The sequence below is a fragment of the Cucurbitaria berberidis genome, assembly GCF_010015615.1.
Source record: "Cucurbitaria berberidis CBS 394.84 unplaced genomic scaffold K460scaffold_5, whole genome shotgun sequence".
Taxonomy (NCBI): Eukaryota; Fungi; Ascomycota; class Dothideomycetes; order Pleosporales; family Cucurbitariaceae; genus Cucurbitaria; species Cucurbitaria berberidis.
This window is the reverse complement of record NW_024468939.1, coordinates 2,978,389-2,994,010: the sequence shown is the minus strand read 5'-3', so window position 1 is coordinate 2,994,010 and position 15,622 is coordinate 2,978,389. Positions and strand designations below refer to the sequence as shown.

Genomic DNA, 15,622 nt, shown 5'->3' with positions numbered 1-15,622 from the left:
CAAGCTAGCGAGTTGATCGCTGTACCTACAGTGCCCACGACATACACCATTCTTACTACCAGCCTTTGAGCGTCCTGGAAAACGCCGCAATGCCGGGCCCGTTCTCGTCCAAATCCTTCTCCGCCACGCTCCCCAACTCCCTCGCTGCCAAATACCGAAAAGCACTCCAGAAACATCCTTTCCTCCTCTTCGGGCTACCCTTCCTCTCGACCATAGTAGCTGGGTCGTTCATGCTCACGCCCGCGACCGCCCTCCGCTACGAGCGCTATGATCGCAAAAACCAACAGATAACGCAAGAAGAGGCAATGGGACTGAGAGGGGAGAGGAGGAAAGTGAACATGAAAGATGAATATTATGTACGTATATCCCATTTTCACCTATGGGGGAAAGGATGTGGATTGTGGGACTATGTGAGAGTTGGCAGCGAGGTGGGATCGGAAGCTTGCAAAGAGGAAATGAGAGAGAGAGGGGGGGGGAGGCGCATCATGGGCATAAATTGGATAAGGGCTGACAAATATACAGAGACTACAAGCGAAAGACCTTGAGGACTGGGAGCAAAGGCGCGTTAAGCGGTTACCAGGCGAGCCGGATGGTACTTTAGTTTGAGACATACTGCATGAGCATTGTAACAAGCATGGGGCATGGCGTTATCTATTCTCCATTTTGACATAGCATGGTCGGCCTAGGTGGGCTTTCAGGATTCTAAGCAGCCTACAAGTCTCTGTAAGGAGTTTGGAAAGGTGTACGCAAACGATGTGGATGATGGTAGGGTCTTCCAGGCCCATTGTCAACTACGACCGCATTGTAGGTATAAACATTAACCACGAAGGGTTGCAGAGCCGCAGGTCGTAAAAGTTGGCACACTAATTTAGATCTATCACTTCATCACCGGGCTAGGAGAGCACGTGGAAAGTTTGATACGTTGTTCTATCTATCTTCAGCCCCCTATCGGAGACTTCAATAATCATGTGGGCTTATCCCTAGGCCCTCCGCGGTATATACAAGTAATCAATAGCGGATATAACTCCCATGTATGCCCATAGAGCATACGATCATCTCAACAAATAACAGGAAATGTAAAAAGGCTGTTGTGACGGCATGCAGGATATGACAAAGGAGACAGAAAAAGTAGATGCCAGAAATAGAACGAGACCCGCAAGTCAACGTGAGAAACGCCAAGAGGCCATAACATGTCCAACAGGTATACGCCAGATGCCCTGCGCAAATGATGAAAGGAAAAAAGCAACAATCATTCCGAACCTTACCCCTCACCCATATTCGAAGGGGAACGGCCTGCCACAAAAGCCATACTTCTACTTGAACATCCACTGACAATGGCAGGCATCACTGGGATCCCTTCTTTTCTGCTTCTCCGGCGCCAATGACCTTTTGCTCTTTCTCTTCGCATCACCCGTCTGCGTGGGCTGAGTAGAATAATACTCCTCATAGCTCGGATCTGTTTCCTGCAACCAGATTCTCGTAGGACTATCATTGCTGTTCGGTGCAAGAGTCATTTTTCCATTATCGAGTAGAAGCATTTGCTGACAGTAAGGTTGTGGTGAATAGGGCAGACGGCGCTCCTCGATCTTGACGATGCGGGGATAGGGCGGTATGCGAGAGGTTGCTGAATCTGGAGGGGCGTCGCGGCGAACAACGGGGGAGGGGGTTGCAGCGACCCGGGTAGGTTGTTTGGGAATTGTTTTTGTGTCACTGGTTGACGTCGCTGTAGCTGTTGCTACTCCAAAAGCTGCAGAGTCTAGGGATGTTGGGCTGGGCGAATTGCTGCTCCATTGGGTAGGGAAAGCTGTAAAAGAAGCCGCTGTTGAGTTGTCTTCGGCGTAAATGTAGCCTTCGATGTAGGTCTGGTTCCAAAAGCAATACCAAGGCTGATCGCCAGGTTTGACTTGGAAGCGTTGGCGGAATCCCTTGTCATCTTGCCGCTTCCAGGGTGCGGAGCCCGTAGTGAGGCTAAGTTCTTCTGGTCTCAAAATGACCATCTTGTCGTATTGAGCTGCGAAATGGTATGCTGGTCCGTACGCTTTGTAGTCCAAGTCAAGCACGAGCTGCATTGGTTTGAGATCCAATTGGGGGGTTTGTAGGCCATATAAGACGGCGCCTTCGGGTACTGCGGAACCTCCTTTCATAGAGGCAAATTGTAGGGGGCCGTCGGTGTATGAGGTGTTGTTAATAGTAATAACAAGTGGCGCAAAAGTCATCTTGCATGACCATGCTGAGTATTGATTTGCCTGTGACAAGCATCCTGGATTACTCTCTTGTGGTATTCCCAAGGGTAGTGAAAATGCCCCGGTGGGCAGCGGAGCAAACCCAGATGGTGTTGGGATGGGTACAGCATCGAAGAGCGACCCGTTTGGACCTGTGACTTGAGATTGCCTAATAATGGTTAGCGTCTATATCATACTGAAGACTCTGGGCACTTACGGTTTATCATGAGGTTTGGGACGGTCCTTATTAGAATTGTGTTTCTTGGCAACAGCAACACCGATTGCCGCTCCAAGAGCAACAGCAACGATCAGCGTCAGGACAAGGATGACTACGACGACTCCCATTGGGATCTTGCCCCATAACTTCCTCTTGCGCCAGCTAATTTTGTTCTCAGTTGGCTCTGCCTTCTCTGAGAAGCTATTCTCGGTCGTTAACAATGACGCCGAAGACGAATCCGATGGTTCAGCCGGGATGGTGTTGGATTGGGTAGAGATTGTCGGCGCCACATTTCCTGTCTGGGTTTCTGGCCTTTGTGGTGGTAGGCGAGCGGGCGTAACAGAAGGTAGCAGGGGTGCCGTAGGCAAGAGAGGAGGCGAGAAAGAGTGTGTGCTCGAGGGCGATACGGGAGAGACTGGCGTTGAGAATGGATCCTCTGGGTCTGCCACCTGGTTAGGTGCCGGAAGGATACGTGACGCGCTTGCCTCTGCAGCCATAGACGCTTTGGTCGGTCCTTCGTCAGGAAATCTCGAGTACGGTGGAAGTTGTTCAGTGTGACCGTCTGGTCCGATGATATCCTGCTCTTCACCATCTGGTCCTAGTACCCGGTGGTAGCCCGTATTCAGGCCGGGGAACCCCACGTGATTAGCGGTCTGTATCTGCGGCGCTGACGGTAGCGCTGGCTCTTCTAGAGGCTCCTCTTCCGCCAGTCCACTCTGCGAGTACATGGCGTAAGGGTGTGTTGGGCGCTGCAGTGACATTGATCGATGTGGCTGTCGTTCAGTCGAGGTCGTTGCTATGCTTAAGGGTCGCGCCGTGGTGTGTTGCGGATACATGCCATATGGGTGGCTTGGGCCTGTCTCGAAGGGGTTCTCCGAGTTGCTCGTTGTCGCAAACGAAGCAGTGGTGCTCACGGAGTCGCGGTGTGTTAGGGGTGACTGAGTAGTGGACCGCCTGTTGAGTGGCGGCCGACTGTCTGGTGTGGTTGAGTCTTGTACTTTAGCCGTACTATTTCGCGTTGCCATTCTTCGCAGATTATTATCGCTGGGCTTTGTCGTCGAAGTTTGCCGCTGCGGTGTCTCGTTCCGATCGTGATCCTGCCGGTCGTTGTGCCACGCCGCGTTCGTGTCTGTCGGTCGAAACCCATCGGATACAGAGGGCATAAAGTCTTCCTCGTCCGGGTCCACGTTCGGATCAATTTCGTAGTCATCGTCGAAGATATCGGGATTGCTAGGCCGTCGTGCGGGCTCGTCGCTGTCGCTATTGCGTCGCTCCATCGCGCCTAACGGTTCCAGGAGAGCCACAGGGGCCCTATTCCCCCTCTTCTAATCCTCCTAGTCGCGGTGCAATAGTGTCCTCGGCGTAGAACTGAACCAGGGGCGCTCGAAAGCGATGAGCGTCAAGTAGGTAGCGAGTGCAGTCGAAAATGAACGTGTAGAAGGCGGGTTGTTGGACGTTGGATGCGAGCGGAGGCTGGGCAATCTGGTTTGACCCGACCCACTTGGTGGAAAACTAGGCCGTTTCGCAATCTGTCACCCAATTGGCCAATATATTTATATTGCGACGCAAAAGTAACATCATATTCAGTCCGGGAGTTGATTTTTGCTTTTCTTACTATGGCTTCCCGGCTTGATTTCGATATTCAGAGATACGACTGTTAAGACATATCTGCTTATTTAGAGTCTAACCATTATCGCTTGTCAGATTGTCTCAGATCTGTGGCGCAAGATGCGCAGATCAAGGACAACCTTGCTGAAGAGACTAGATATCCTGCGGGAGAGGAAATAGTCTTGGAGAAGAAACGAAGGGGAAGGGAAGTTGGCAGAGAGAAGTACCTTTGACTGTTAGCGCATGGATGACTTATGAAGTTGGTGAGCGCGAATCTGGATGCTTTGGGTGCTATGTTCCCACTCCAAGCTGATGAATATGAGAACTGACCAAGAACAGTTGAGCAAAGAATAGCGCGCACCGCTACATCTTGTCATCTAGAAGTTCTCCAGCCCTCGAATTTACCCCCAGACGTGCAGCGCTGCACATTACGCCTGCAACTACGCATATAGGTCAAAAAGGTTAAGTAGGTTACTGAGTGTCTCGTCATTTACAGTTATGCGATGTAGCGGACTTTGTCTTGCATCCGAACTTCGTAACACTTGCCCGATGAGCCTAAGGACTTACAAGGAGATGCACGATTCAGAACACATTAGCGATAAGGTCAGTGACAGAGATTATGTTGAAACGAGAGTTGGGTGCATTAATATAGCGGTACCGACAGAGAGCTTCGCAACATCTAGAATTACAGTTTTGCTCATGGATTATGGCAGATCTGTGAAGCCATATAAGATTTCAAGATTTCTCCAGTCTAATATTAGTAGTACAGAACGACTCCAAACCTACATCGTGTCTCTGCGGTAACTAGTCAGAACCATAGACTTTACATTGTTCCATGCCGAGATCTATGGCAAGGAAGTGAGCGCATATTTTGGGAGATGGAACTAGCACAACTAGGGCACTCGCGCCTGAGAGTTTGAGTAGTCACAAATGTTCTGTAATACTGGATAGAATTTGGTGTGGAGAGCGAAGGACTTATATACCCTCTGCCTTCCTTCAAATTCATTCCTACCGCTAGGATTGTACAAGGCAGTAGGACTGATAGTATAAAAACTTCCGGTAATTGTGGCCAACAATCGTCTGTTGACATCGTCTTGTGCGCAATCGCCGCCTGCCCAATATACACGGAGCACGGCACTTCCCTATGACATCATTGCACTACCAAAAGATTACTCTGGAGTACGTATAGCAGGACCTGGTGTGATGAGAGCTTATGCTGGTCAACTTAGATGACCGTTCAAACATCTTAGACACTCTTGACTTTGCGGTCTGACAGTAGTTTTCGTGTTCTTTGTAACTCCACCTTGAAGAATAAATTGCTTGTTTCGGACTCCACTTGTGGACAGGCATCCGACTCAAAACTTGCCACTCTACATATAGTGTAAGGCATCATATGTTGTAATTGTGCAGCCTAACGAGTTCGTGACAAAATTCGACACCTGACCGCATGGTGACTGATAGGGATCTGGTAGGGACTCAGACAGTCAAGCGCCTTTTCCTGCTCGAGTATGATGAAGCCATCTAGGCTTCCTTGTGCGTAAACAGTGGCACGAACAAGCCGTGAGAACACCGCATCTATCGACAGGTAGGTTAGATGTCTGCTATGGAAACACGTAGGCAATTTCATTAGCAGTCTTTGAGTCTCACCACGCTCTTCACATTTCAGATCCCAAATTCCATGACTTGGGGAGCTCGATAGTGCGGTACATGGCTACGCGGCGCCGCGCAAGGTTCAAGGCTGTGTCCTGGTTACTGCAGGTTGCCAGTTTCGACAGTGGGGCAGATAGATCACGTTGGATACAAGTCGGGCCCCCCTATCGCGAATGTAACTTGGTAGGCCGCGGTATGCGACAAGCTGATGGATCCTATTCACCTCTAGACCTCGTGCCTGACGCTAGGCCGCAATCGGGATGCGGCTTCCCTGCGGGCCAAGACCGACTACGATAGGCTCAACCGGCCCCGAATTTTTTGCTGCAGAGGGACGGCCCACGGCGGCTCCGATTGCGGTGACCAGGAAGAAGAACGCTGGGAGCGTGTGATCACGAAGACGGATGAGAGACAGAGCAAAGCGATCAAAGACGCGCCTGCTTCATCCGTATATGGTGGTTGCCCCGCGGCCATGTGCGCCGGCGCCTCCCAGCCAAACCCTGAGCAAAAATCAGCTTACCTACAAATGTTCAAGCGAGCGGGAAATTGGCGCCGTTGAGAGCAAAGGCCTGCCCCAAAACCTGCTAACTATTCTTTCGAGCCATAAATCCTCGTCTTTACTAGCATTGCCACATAGAGATCGCCGCTACTTGACCGCACCTAGCCTTTGTCGCGTAGGTAACTCTGCTTAAGGTACTTAAACCAGCGGTGTGAACACCCCCTCTTCGCCAACACTACGCTTCTGTCCCTCCCACCACACAAACTACTACCGCAACCATGGCTGCCCGTCCCTCCAACATCGGTATCAAAGGCATTGAGCTCTACATCCCTAGCCAGGTATGTCAACACAGCACGCGCAACATTTGCCCCTCCCCCTCTGTGCCCCACCATGTACTAACATTTCACCTACAGTGCGTTGACCAGGCCGAACTCGAGAAGTTCGATGGCGTCTCCCAGGGCAAGTACACTATTGGCCTCGGCCAGACCAAGATGTCTTTCTGCGACGACCGCGAGGGTGAGTACCCCAACACCTGCCTTGCACGAGAGGCTTCTCGCTACAAAGAAGAGGAAATTGACATGTTTGGCGCGCAGACATCTACTCGCTCGCCCTGACTGCCGTTTCTTCGCTCTTCAAGAAGTACAATGTCGATCCCAACAGCATTGGCCGCCTAGAAGTCGGCACCGAGACGCTCCTCGACAAGTCCAAGTCGGTCAAGTCCGTTCTCATGCAGTTGTTCGAGGAATCTGGCAACTTCAACGTTGAGGGCGTGGATACCGTGAACGCATGCTACGGCGGAACCAACGCCCTGTTTAACAGCATAAATTGGGTCGAGTCCTCGGCCTGGGACGGCCGTGATGCGGTTGTCGTGGCAGGCGACATTGCGTTGTACAAGAAGGGCAACGCCCGTCCTACTGGTGGAGCTGGCTGCGTAGCTATGCTCATCGGCCCCAACGCCCCTATTGTTATGGAGCCCGGTCAGCGCGGCACCTACGTTAGGCACGCGTACGATTTCTACAAGCCTGATTTGACGAGCGAGTACCCCATTGTCGATGGCCAGTTCTCCATCAAGTGCTACACAGAGGCCGTAGACGCCTGCTACAAGGCCTACAATGCGCGAGAGGAGACCCTCAAGTCGCAGAAGAACGGAAACGGTGTAAATGGCCACTCTCAGGATCTCGAGACGCCCCTCGACCGATTCGACCTGATGGCTTTCCACGCCCCTACCTGCAAGCTCGTCTCCAAGTCGTATGCGCGTATGCTCTACAACGATTACCTCGTAAATCCTTCGAACCCCATCTTCGCCGAGGTCCCTGCTGAGCTCCTTGATATGGACTATGCGACGTCCGTCAGCGACAAGACAGTGGAGAAGACCTTCATGGGTCTAGCGAAGAAGCGCTTTGCGTCTCGTGTCCAGCCCGGCATTCAAGTCCCCACTCAGTGCGGTAACATGTACTGCGGCAGTGTATACGGCAGCTTGTGCAGCTTGCTCGCCAACGTCAAGAGCGAGGACCTGCAGGGCAAGCGTATTGGCATGTTCAGCTACGGCAGCGGTCTTGCTTCTTCCTTGTTCTCTTTCATAGTCAAGGGCAACACCGAGACCATTGCGAAGCAGCTTGATATCCAGAGCCGCTTGGACAGCAGGCGCGTGGTCGCCCCCGAGGTGTATGATGAGGTAAGCTCCCTTTGATGCTGTCTTAATATTGTTCGTGGAACCCGTGACTAACGCCGAAAACTAGATGTGCAACCTCCGCGAGAAGGCTCATCTCAAGAAGGACTATACTCCTCTTGGCAAGGTTGATACCATCTTCCCGGGTACTTACTACCTTACCGGCATCGACGGCATGTTCCGCCGCACCTACGAGATCAAGCAGTAGATTTACCATGAACTGCCACACTCGCGCCACATTTTCAATTCATCTTCAGTTGCATTCTGGGCATTTGCAGGGGTCATTCGATGATTCAGCATAGACTCGTGAGGTTGCACCTTTTCACGCTAGGCGTTTGGACACATCCGGCCGTATTGGAGACTGCAGGGCGACGCTAGGACGCGTTATATGAAAGTCATGAGGGATGAGATGGATGGATAGGAACTGACACATAGAGTTGTCGATATCTGCATGATAGTCGACTAAGAGATTTGCTATCTTAATACCTGCTTCACTAGGGAGCTCTACTGTAGATAGACTAATATGATGTTTACTGAGACTGCTTTGATTGTTGATGACCGACGCCTGTATACTACCATAATGGCCAATCTATAGTCTTCAAAACATAGGCACTAGACAATTAGTATATATGTTCTTAAACATCGAATCATTCAGTCGTCCACAGACCAATTTGCATCAGACACGCAAAAGGTCAGTCCCCACCTGCAAACTCTTGCCAGAGCAAAAAGATGGGACAAAAAGACAAAAACATACAACAGCGGGGATTCGCTAGTGGTCACCCACCTAACTACTAATCCGCCGGTATCCTGCTTAAGTACCGCTGAGCGAACGGGAAGCGCTGAATTCAAGATCCTATGGTCGTATGTGGAAGATAGGTTCGTTGGTAGAATATATATACCAGGTTTTGGAGAAGATCTGATGTACTCGAAGTGCGGTCGTGGGTGCACCAGCCACGCGTTGTGTACCTAAGTTGTGATAGTTCTTTCCAAGTGGTCGAATCCACAGTACTAGTTTCGAGTAGTGTCGGAGAATCGGAAAACAAACGAAGAAACAGCAGACATCTGAGACACGACATTGCTCACCACGCCCGAATTCAAACTGGTCAGTGTAAGACACGGCGTCTGATGTTGCAGGTAGTTGTGTAGGAACAAGGAATATCTCTTTAACATGGACTGTCATGAAAGATGCAGTATCACTGACCCAGGATCCCAGCGCTTGCGCCCAAAACTCCAATATTCACTTCGATCCGTTGCTCAATTTCTCAATGCGCGCAGCCTCTCTGTGAACGCTTCTTCCTCCTGCTCAGTAGGGCCCACCTTCGTCTTGGCCGGAGTAGCCGATTGGAGGTCTTCCTGCAGATCTACGCCCGCCTTATCCGCAGCCTGCGCCATCAAGCGGTCAACGTCTTCTTGTGGTGTGCCGACTGCAGTGGCGGAGGATGTGATGTCCTGATAGAGCTCGGTTGCGGAGTCCACGTTCTCAAACTGCTTCTCAAAGTCGACCATAACGGAGGCGATCTACATGTGGTGTCAGTATGACTCGGGTACTCCATAGCTTATGTAGCTGCGGGGAAGCACGAGGAGCTGAGTTTGACGCACCCTCTCCGGACTCATAGACTTCATAGCCACATCCAGACTCCGGTTGACCTTCATCATATTGCCGGTAATCTGTCGCATCGTGACTGCGGTCTGTACGCGGCCGGCGACGGCATCGACGCGGGAGGCTAGCTGTAGGAGGTTGAGCTTCTCGTTCTGCTTGCGGATCGCATTTCCGGCGTAGATGCGGGCGATGTCGCCGTGGCCTTGCTTCATAGCCTGTGCACTCTTGTCAGCGGTGAGCGCTTTGTGGAGAGCAGAGCCCTGCCTACCTTTTCGAGCTTGGTCTTCTCCGCCTGCTCCTCCTTTCCGGCCTTGAGCGCCTGTCTGTTCAGCGATTTCGCGGTGAACTGCTAGTGGTGAGCGTGTGGAGCATTTTGAGCATCTTCACAAGCATACCTTTAGGTTGAAGAGAGCATTTTCGAGGCCCGACATACTGCAGTTTATGGGCTAGAACGCGTCGTAGGTAAGGTGGTGGATAGCGCGGGAGATAGGCGGAAGTGCTGTAGGCAGTAGCACTTGAGGTGCAGGTGGGATGCGGCTAAATTCCGGGCGCGGGGCTTAGCGCTCGACGTCACGCCTGGGCAGGGCACTGAATCTCTCCGCGCCTAGTTTTCATAATCCGTGCAGTTGGTTCCAGTGCTCATTCACAAAGTATCAGTTAGTTTCAACAGCGAGGCTTGGCAGTCTCGTATGATTGCTAAAGTGAATTTTCTCTCAATTCATGACGTAGCCCTGCCCTGGGGCTCGTCGGGATCTCTAGACGTGAGCGCCAGATATCATAACGTTGTAAGCATCTTGCCGCGCGTGGCGGGCCGTACATCCCAGGTTCCCATAGTGTGTCCTTTTCTATCCCAAACGCCATCCCAAAGACGTCCATGTCAACGCCCCGACGCCGCGCGAAAAAATTCATCATGCATGATCCTTGTTCGAGTCAACTCATGCTGGGGGCGCTGCGTTGAACTTGTTGGTCGCCGACTTGAACAGCTCTTCTTGCGCGCGAATGAGCTCCTCCTCGGTCATGCCGCTCTGCTCGATCTTGGTCTGCTTCTTCTCGCGGTTCTGCTGCGCGTTAGCGGAAGGCTGCATGATTCGGGGAGCGGGTAAAGCACACCTGTTGCTGCTTCTTATAGTCTTGCGCGACCTCGAGAATCGCAGGCACGTAGTCGCCAAAGTCGAGTTCCTCTAGCGCTGCCTTGACGTGCTCGCAGGCTATGGTCTTTTTGGCGTCCTTTTCGGCGATCTCGTTGGCCTCGGAGGAGATGAGGGTGATGAACTCGACGCAGCACTCGATCAGGAGGTCTCGCGAGTCCTTTGCAAACGTCATGCCAGGCTCGCTGGAGAGGATGTCCTGGACAATCTTTTGCACAGTCGCTACGTCGCGGTCAGCTTGGGGAAGCGCTCAGATGGCGTAATTCACATACCCTTTGGCAGCGACAGGTCATCGTTGCCGCCAAACTCGCGGTCAGACATGGTGGGTTGAGTGCGCCGTGAAATAAGGGCTTTGAGCTCCCACTCTGCACTGGTCGCAGCTCTGGCTTAAGAACGTGAACGGGTGGTTGAAAGCAGGAAGGCGCGTCGGGGAAAAGTTCTGCCCGCCGAGGGAGAGGCTCATAATCACATTTACGCCACTCGAGCGCATCATTCCTGTGCGACTAAAGTGCTCACCGGACGACTTGGAGCTGTGAAAGGTGCCTGTAGCCCAAATTTAGATGGAGGCATTCCATTCCAGTCCCCCAGCTCGCTTATTATCCGCGTCAGCTGGTAGACGGCACCAGCACCAGCTCCCAGCTCCAGCACCAGCTTCCAGCGTTGCGGTTACCATCCATCTATTATGTCGCCATATCGGGCGGCAGCGGCAGCGGCCCACGCAGAGTCCCTGACAACTGCAATCTGTGGGTCACTGCGTCTTTTCCTCAAACACCAGGCTGGGATGGTGGCTGAAGGAGATTGGTCCCTGATTGCGCCTAGGGAAATGCGAGGGGTCTTTGTCTCCGCTCCACTTGGACACGGGCGTGGTGGAGCCTGCGCCTGGCGGTGATTTGCGTGGCTCCGAGATGTGAGCCAGGGACGCTCCGCTTTGCCGGCCGGATTGGGAGAAGCTGACCCATTACCAGGTGGTTCAACAACAGCAAGTGGGGATAGACGTCAGCGTGCTTTGCTAGCCTTGGCGCAGAGACAATGGGTCAAGCAAGTCTGGTTGACCTGTCTGTTGCCGAGCAGTGACGAGACAGGTGACAGTGGCGGTGAAAAGCCGGAGCACGACGTCTGTGTGGGTGGATGTGTGTGTGTGTGTGTGCAGTGAAGGTACCGATGGCATGAAAGCAAGCAAATGCAGTCGCCTCTGGTCTTCTGCAAGTGATCAAGTGAGCTGCACGGCGACTGCCTATCTCCCTCTGGCCCCCTCCCAACAGCCTCGTCCGCTATCAGAGATCAGGGAGAGAGAGAGAGAGAGAGGGTATATGTGAAGGCTCTGGGCGCTCGCTGTGCTGCTGTACTGCTGTACTGTACTGTGCCGTGCTGTGCTGACCTGGCGTTTTGCCTTTTGACCAACAACTGCTACCGAAAGTCCGCCCTGAGCAGCCCACAAGGTACCTCCCGCGCCCCAGTGTACGTACCGCTCTGTTCACCGCCGCGTGCTGAGCCCTGGAAGAAGTCGGGCTGGTTGCCCTCGCGCCGGACGCACGAGCAGAGCCCTTGGGCAGAGTTTTCGCCTTTCATTGCGGACGCCGCTTGTTTAGGGCTAACGCGGCTTCGGAGCAGAGCAGCGAGCCAGGATCGAGTTGATTATGACTTCACGCCCTGAATCCGAATCTCGAGGTGTGGTCACCTCACTTTCCACGTCCTCTCCCGCTCCCTCCACCTCGCCCTTTGCCGACACCCTCTCGAGAGCCCGCCTTCTTCGAGAAACCAACACCATTCCGTCCAAGAGCACTGCCGTCGATGCTCGTCCCAGCAACCGACCCGGACTAGTTTCCCGCGCTTCAGAGAGCTCCACCAAGACGATTCGACCCCGCCATCATCTACGCATCAAGTCATCGAGTGTGATCCCGACCCTCTCCACGCCTCACGTCGGTACCACGCCCTCCTCCAGGTCGCCCACCATGACCTCTTCCACCGGCGCCACTTCCTCGGGAGCCGCAGACCTGCTGCGCCAGGCCATGCTGCAGAGGTAAGCCGCCCTTTGCTGTCTTTTGAGTCTCGTTTTCTGCTCTGTTCTGCTTGTGCGAGTGCGTCTTGTTGGCCGACTGCGATGATAAAGCAAAGCACACGAGGGGAGCGGCGCGGGTCCTTTGTCGCTTAGCTCAGCAGTCATGCACTGGTAACGCAGCTGAGTCGATGGCCCAAGTCAACGTTACACACTTATTTCTTGGTCCGCCAGCTTGCCTCTGCATTCTCGCCGCTCCTGCGCTCGTCTTACTGCTCTCTCGCCCCTCCTTCCTCACTCTCGCCCGCTACGATGCCCTCCTCGACCGCCCTGCTAATGCCCTACAGAGCGACCAACAACGACGAAGCGGACGCCCCCGATCAGATCGGCTCCACCAGCTCAACGCCGCCCGGTGCCATGACACCGCGACCCGACCCCACGGACAAGCGACTGCCGGGTATTCTGCACAGTTACTTTGGCCAGGTTCGTGACTCTTTTATGCCCCGACGAAAGTCTTCCGCGGTGGACCCCTCTCCCGCAGCCCAAAACTCCTCTGTACAAGCTCGCCCCGAGTCTGCCTCGTCGGAAAAGCAAGACAGGGAGAAGGAGAAAGAACCCCGTCCCACAATGCTGCCCAGTCCTTCTCCCAGTGCATCTTCCCGAACCCCCTCAACCTCGCAGTTGACTGGTGACACGGAGAAGCTAACACAAGGCGATTTTGCGCCGCCGCAATTTCAGGCTACTCCTCCTCAGACCCCCCGCACACGCTCGCAAGAGACCAAGCCTCTTCCGTCGAATTTGTCGCGAACGTCGAATGCATCGGACAAGTCAAAGGAGAGCAAGGGGCAGCCTGTGGTGGGTACGCCAAAGGGCAAGCTCGCAGTCATGATATCAGAAGGACGGGGCTTGCGGCCCAGCGTAGACCCGTACGTCGTCTGTCAGTTTCAGTGGGCGGAATACATATCGGATGGGCCGAGACATGACGAGGCGAAGCAAAGCCACCATGCACCTATGCAGATGAGGCGGACAGAGAGCGAACTGGCCAGGCCAATGGCCATTCCCATGAAGAGTCGGCAAAGCAGTAACAGCGGCCACAGCTCAGATCCAAGGGAAAATAGCGCGCTTGAGGAAGTCACTAATCCAAAGTGGGAACATGAAGCCGTTTTGTAAGTTGATGCATCACTACTGCCCAGCATCATCACTAACTGGGCCACAGTGACGTTATTGGCGACCATGCCGAGATTGACGTGTCCGTCTACGACCGATCGAATGGCGAAGCCTTCTTGGGCCATGTTCGCTTCTGCCCCAATCTCGTCGAGTACAACGAGCCGTACGATGGTTGGTTCCCTCTCGAGCCTCGGGAGGGTGACGGAGAAAAGGTCACAGGAGAGATCCACCTCAAACTCAACTTCCACAAGGTGGAGAAGAGGCACTACGGCCCGGAAGATTTTGAGATCCTTAAGCTCATTGGCAAAGGCACGTTCGGGCAGGTTTTCCAGGTTCGCAAACGTGACACTCGCCGTATATATGCTATGAAGGTGTTATCGAAGAAGGTCATCGTGCAGAAGAAGGAGGTAGCCCACACGCTCGGAGAACGCAATATTCTAGTCCGGACGGCCATGGCTGACTCGGCTTTCATTGTGGGCTTGAAGTTTTCCTTCCAGACGCCCTCCGACCTTTACCTAGTCACAGATTACATGTCCGGAGGCGAGCTCTTCTGGCATCTTCAACGAGAAGGTCGCTTTCAGGAAGCTCGAGCAAAGTTTTACATTGCCGAACTTATCCTAGCGCTGCAGCATCTACACGATCACAATATCGTATACCGAGATCTGAAACCAGAGAACATTCTTCTAGATGCGAATGGTCACATCGCGCTCTGTGACTTTGGTTTGTCCAAAGCAAATCTTACAGAGAACGCCACAACCAACACTTTCTGCGGTACAACCGAGTACCTGGCGCCAGAAGTACTCCTGGACGAGCACGGCTACACCAAGATGGTCGATTTCTGGTCACTCGGGGTGTTGGTCTTTGAGATGTGCTGCGGTTGGAGCCCTTTTTATGCGGAAGACACACAACAGATGTACAAGAACATTGCATTTGGCAAAGTTAGGTTTCCTCGAGACGCTCTTAGTACAGAGGGTCGAAACTTTGTCAAGGGCCTTCTAAACCGGAACCCGAAGCACAGGCTTGGTGCGACCCGAGACGCCGAGGAGCTGAAGGCTCACCCATTCTTTTCCGATGTTGACTGGGAAGCCCTGGCGAAGAAGAATGTTGTACCGCCATTCAAGCCCAAGTTGAAGGGAGAGCTAGATGTCTCCAACTTTGATCCCGAGTTCACAAACGCCTTGAACGGCAACGGCTCTCTGAATGCTCGAGCCGCGGCTCTGGCTTCCGGTGTTAATCCCGCATCCACACCACTATCGCCAACTATGCAGGCGAACTTTGCTGGCTTCACTTTCACTGATCAAAGCACGATTGAGCAGCAGTTTGCCCACCGGCAAAGAGACGACATGGAGCGAATGGACGAGGACGAGAAAGATGACGTCGATTGGGACAAGCCTGCAGGACGTGGAGATAGAATGTCTGGCGTCATCCCCAGTCAAGACCATGATATCTTCACCCACGGCGGTGGCAACTTCGACGTCTAGTGAAGGCCAACATCCATCCACTTCCGCGCCCCTTCCCCGTGTTCTAGGTCCACACAATATTTCTATATCTTGGCGATCTCGACAAAAGTTGTTTCGACTTTGCTGTTATGATTTTCACGGACTATTCAACTTACATCGGTACGGTGGCATCGGTACGACGAGTTTCATTTGGATACCCGGCGCCTATTACTATATAAAGGCCCCAAATTGCGTCCAAGCCTTGCGCGTGATCGTCATCCTTTGATCATAGCTTTAACGGCCTTCTTCACAAAAGGTTGAGATATCCCCCCTCAACAAAATCATCCCTCCCAATCGAACGGCATCCACACGGGACTGTTAGCTACTCAGCAAAAACTGAGGCTGATGGT

The 15,622-nt window shown here is 53.1% G+C and overlaps 8 protein-coding genes across 8 annotated transcripts; 5 read left to right on the top strand and 3 right to left on the bottom strand.

Moving 5' to 3' along the window:
• Nucleotides 1–89: 89 nt before the first annotated feature.
• Nucleotides 90–606, top strand: K460DRAFT_292028 (cytochrome c oxidase-assembly factor cox-16, mitochondrial precursor; the record flags this gene model as incomplete). Its single annotated transcript, XM_040929332.1, has 2 exons — nucleotides 90–356; nucleotides 523–606. The coding sequence occupies 2 exons, from the start codon at nucleotides 90–92 to the stop codon at nucleotides 604–606; spliced, it is 351 nt and encodes a 116-aa protein (XP_040785040.1).
• Nucleotides 607–1,313: 707 nt separating this feature from the next.
• Nucleotides 1,314–3,716, bottom strand: K460DRAFT_409885 (uncharacterized protein; the record flags this gene model as incomplete). Its single annotated transcript, XM_040937300.1, has 2 exons — nucleotides 1,314–2,391; nucleotides 2,440–3,716. The coding sequence occupies 2 exons, from the start codon at nucleotides 3,714–3,716 to the stop codon at nucleotides 1,314–1,316; spliced, it is 2,355 nt and encodes a 784-aa protein (XP_040785039.1).
• Nucleotides 3,717–5,754: 2,038 nt separating this feature from the next.
• Nucleotides 5,755–6,253, top strand: K460DRAFT_359078 (uncharacterized protein; the record flags this gene model as incomplete). The annotated part of the gene is made up of 2 exons (XM_040932167.1): nucleotides 5,755–5,880; nucleotides 5,927–6,253. 2 exons carry the CDS (start codon nucleotides 5,755–5,757, stop codon nucleotides 6,251–6,253), a joined length of 453 nt encoding a protein of 150 aa, XP_040785038.1.
• On the top strand, nucleotides 6,149–8,476 carry K460DRAFT_370443 (hydroxymethylglutaryl-CoA synthase). The gene is made up of 4 exons (XM_040934169.1): nucleotides 6,149–6,531; nucleotides 6,607–6,709; nucleotides 6,787–7,868; nucleotides 7,933–8,476. The coding sequence occupies exons 1-4, from the start codon at nucleotides 6,472–6,474 to the stop codon at nucleotides 8,068–8,070; spliced, it is 1,383 nt and encodes a 460-aa protein (XP_040785037.1). The 5' UTR covers nucleotides 6,149–6,471; the 3' UTR covers nucleotides 8,071–8,476.
• Nucleotides 8,477–8,738: 262 nt separating this feature from the next.
• On the bottom strand, nucleotides 8,739–9,966 carry K460DRAFT_370442 (uncharacterized protein). The gene is made up of 4 exons (XM_040934168.1): nucleotides 9,858–9,966; nucleotides 9,731–9,808; nucleotides 9,462–9,677; nucleotides 8,739–9,380 (listed from the first exon to the last, which is right to left on the bottom strand). Exons 1-4 carry the CDS (start codon nucleotides 9,891–9,893, stop codon nucleotides 9,117–9,119), a joined length of 594 nt encoding a protein of 197 aa, XP_040785036.1. The 5' UTR covers nucleotides 9,894–9,966; the 3' UTR covers nucleotides 8,739–9,116.
• A 164-nt stretch (nucleotides 9,967–10,130) lies between these two features.
• Nucleotides 10,131–11,202, bottom strand: K460DRAFT_370441 (histone-fold-containing protein). The gene is made up of 3 exons (XM_040934167.1): nucleotides 10,883–11,202; nucleotides 10,573–10,832; nucleotides 10,131–10,520 (listed from the first exon to the last, which is right to left on the bottom strand). Exons 1-3 carry the CDS (start codon nucleotides 10,929–10,931, stop codon nucleotides 10,398–10,400), a joined length of 432 nt encoding a protein of 143 aa, XP_040785035.1. The 5' UTR covers nucleotides 10,932–11,202; the 3' UTR covers nucleotides 10,131–10,397.
• A 736-nt stretch (nucleotides 11,203–11,938) lies between these two features.
• K460DRAFT_185857 (uncharacterized protein) lies at nucleotides 11,939–12,776 on the top strand. Its single transcript, XM_040927088.1, has 2 exons — nucleotides 11,939–12,068; nucleotides 12,219–12,776. Exon 2 carries the CDS (start codon nucleotides 12,248–12,250, stop codon nucleotides 12,632–12,634), a length of 387 nt encoding a protein of 128 aa, XP_040785034.1. The 5' UTR covers nucleotides 11,939–12,068; nucleotides 12,219–12,247; the 3' UTR covers nucleotides 12,635–12,776.
• A 142-nt stretch (nucleotides 12,777–12,918) lies between these two features.
• Nucleotides 12,919–15,254, top strand: K460DRAFT_293012 (Pkinase-domain-containing protein; the record flags this gene model as incomplete). The annotated part of the gene is made up of 2 exons (XM_040929388.1): nucleotides 12,919–13,772; nucleotides 13,823–15,254. 2 exons carry the CDS (start codon nucleotides 12,919–12,921, stop codon nucleotides 15,252–15,254), a joined length of 2,286 nt encoding a protein of 761 aa, XP_040785033.1.
• Nucleotides 15,255–15,622: the final 368 nt, after the last annotated feature.

What these genes read in the sequence shown, in the direction of transcription:
- K460DRAFT_370443 (XM_040934169.1), top strand. Translation starts at nt 6,472, where the DNA reads ATGGCTGCCCGTCCCTCCAACATCGGTATCAAAGGCATTGAGCTCTAC. An exon ending in AGCTCTACATCCCTAGCCAG is followed by an intron (nt 6,532 to 6,606) that starts GTATGTCAACAC and finishes TTTCACCTACAG; the next exon opens with TGCGTTGACCAGGCCGAACT. An exon ending in TTTCTGCGACGACCGCGAGG is followed by an intron (nt 6,710 to 6,786) that starts GTGAGTACCCCA and finishes TTTGGCGCGCAG; the next exon opens with ACATCTACTCGCTCGCCCTG.
- K460DRAFT_370442 (XM_040934168.1), bottom strand. Translation starts at nt 9,893, where the DNA reads ATGTCGGGCCTCGAAAATGCTCTCTTCAACCTAAAG. An exon ending in AGAAGACCAAGCTCGAAAAG is followed by an intron (nt 9,678 to 9,730) that starts GTAGGCAGGGCT and finishes AAGAGTGCACAG; the next exon opens with GCTATGAAGCAAGGCCACGG. An exon ending in AGTCTATGAGTCCGGAGAGG is followed by an intron (nt 9,381 to 9,461) that starts GTGCGTCAAACT and finishes CACCACATGTAG; the next exon opens with ATCGCCTCCGTTATGGTCGA.
- K460DRAFT_370441 (XM_040934167.1), bottom strand. Translation starts at nt 10,931, where the DNA reads ATGTCTGACCGCGAGTTTGGCGGCAACGATGACCTGTCGCTGCCAAAG. An exon ending in TGACCTGTCGCTGCCAAAGG is followed by an intron (nt 10,833 to 10,882) that starts GTATGTGAATTA and finishes ACCGCGACGTAG; the next exon opens with CGACTGTGCAAAAGATTGTC. An exon ending in ACTATAAGAAGCAGCAACAG is followed by an intron (nt 10,521 to 10,572) that starts GTGTGCTTTACC and finishes AACGCGCAGCAG; the next exon opens with AACCGCGAGAAGAAGCAGAC.
- K460DRAFT_185857 (XM_040927088.1), top strand. Translation starts at nt 12,248, where the DNA reads ATGACTTCACGCCCTGAATCCGAATCTCGAGGTGTGGTCACCTCACTT.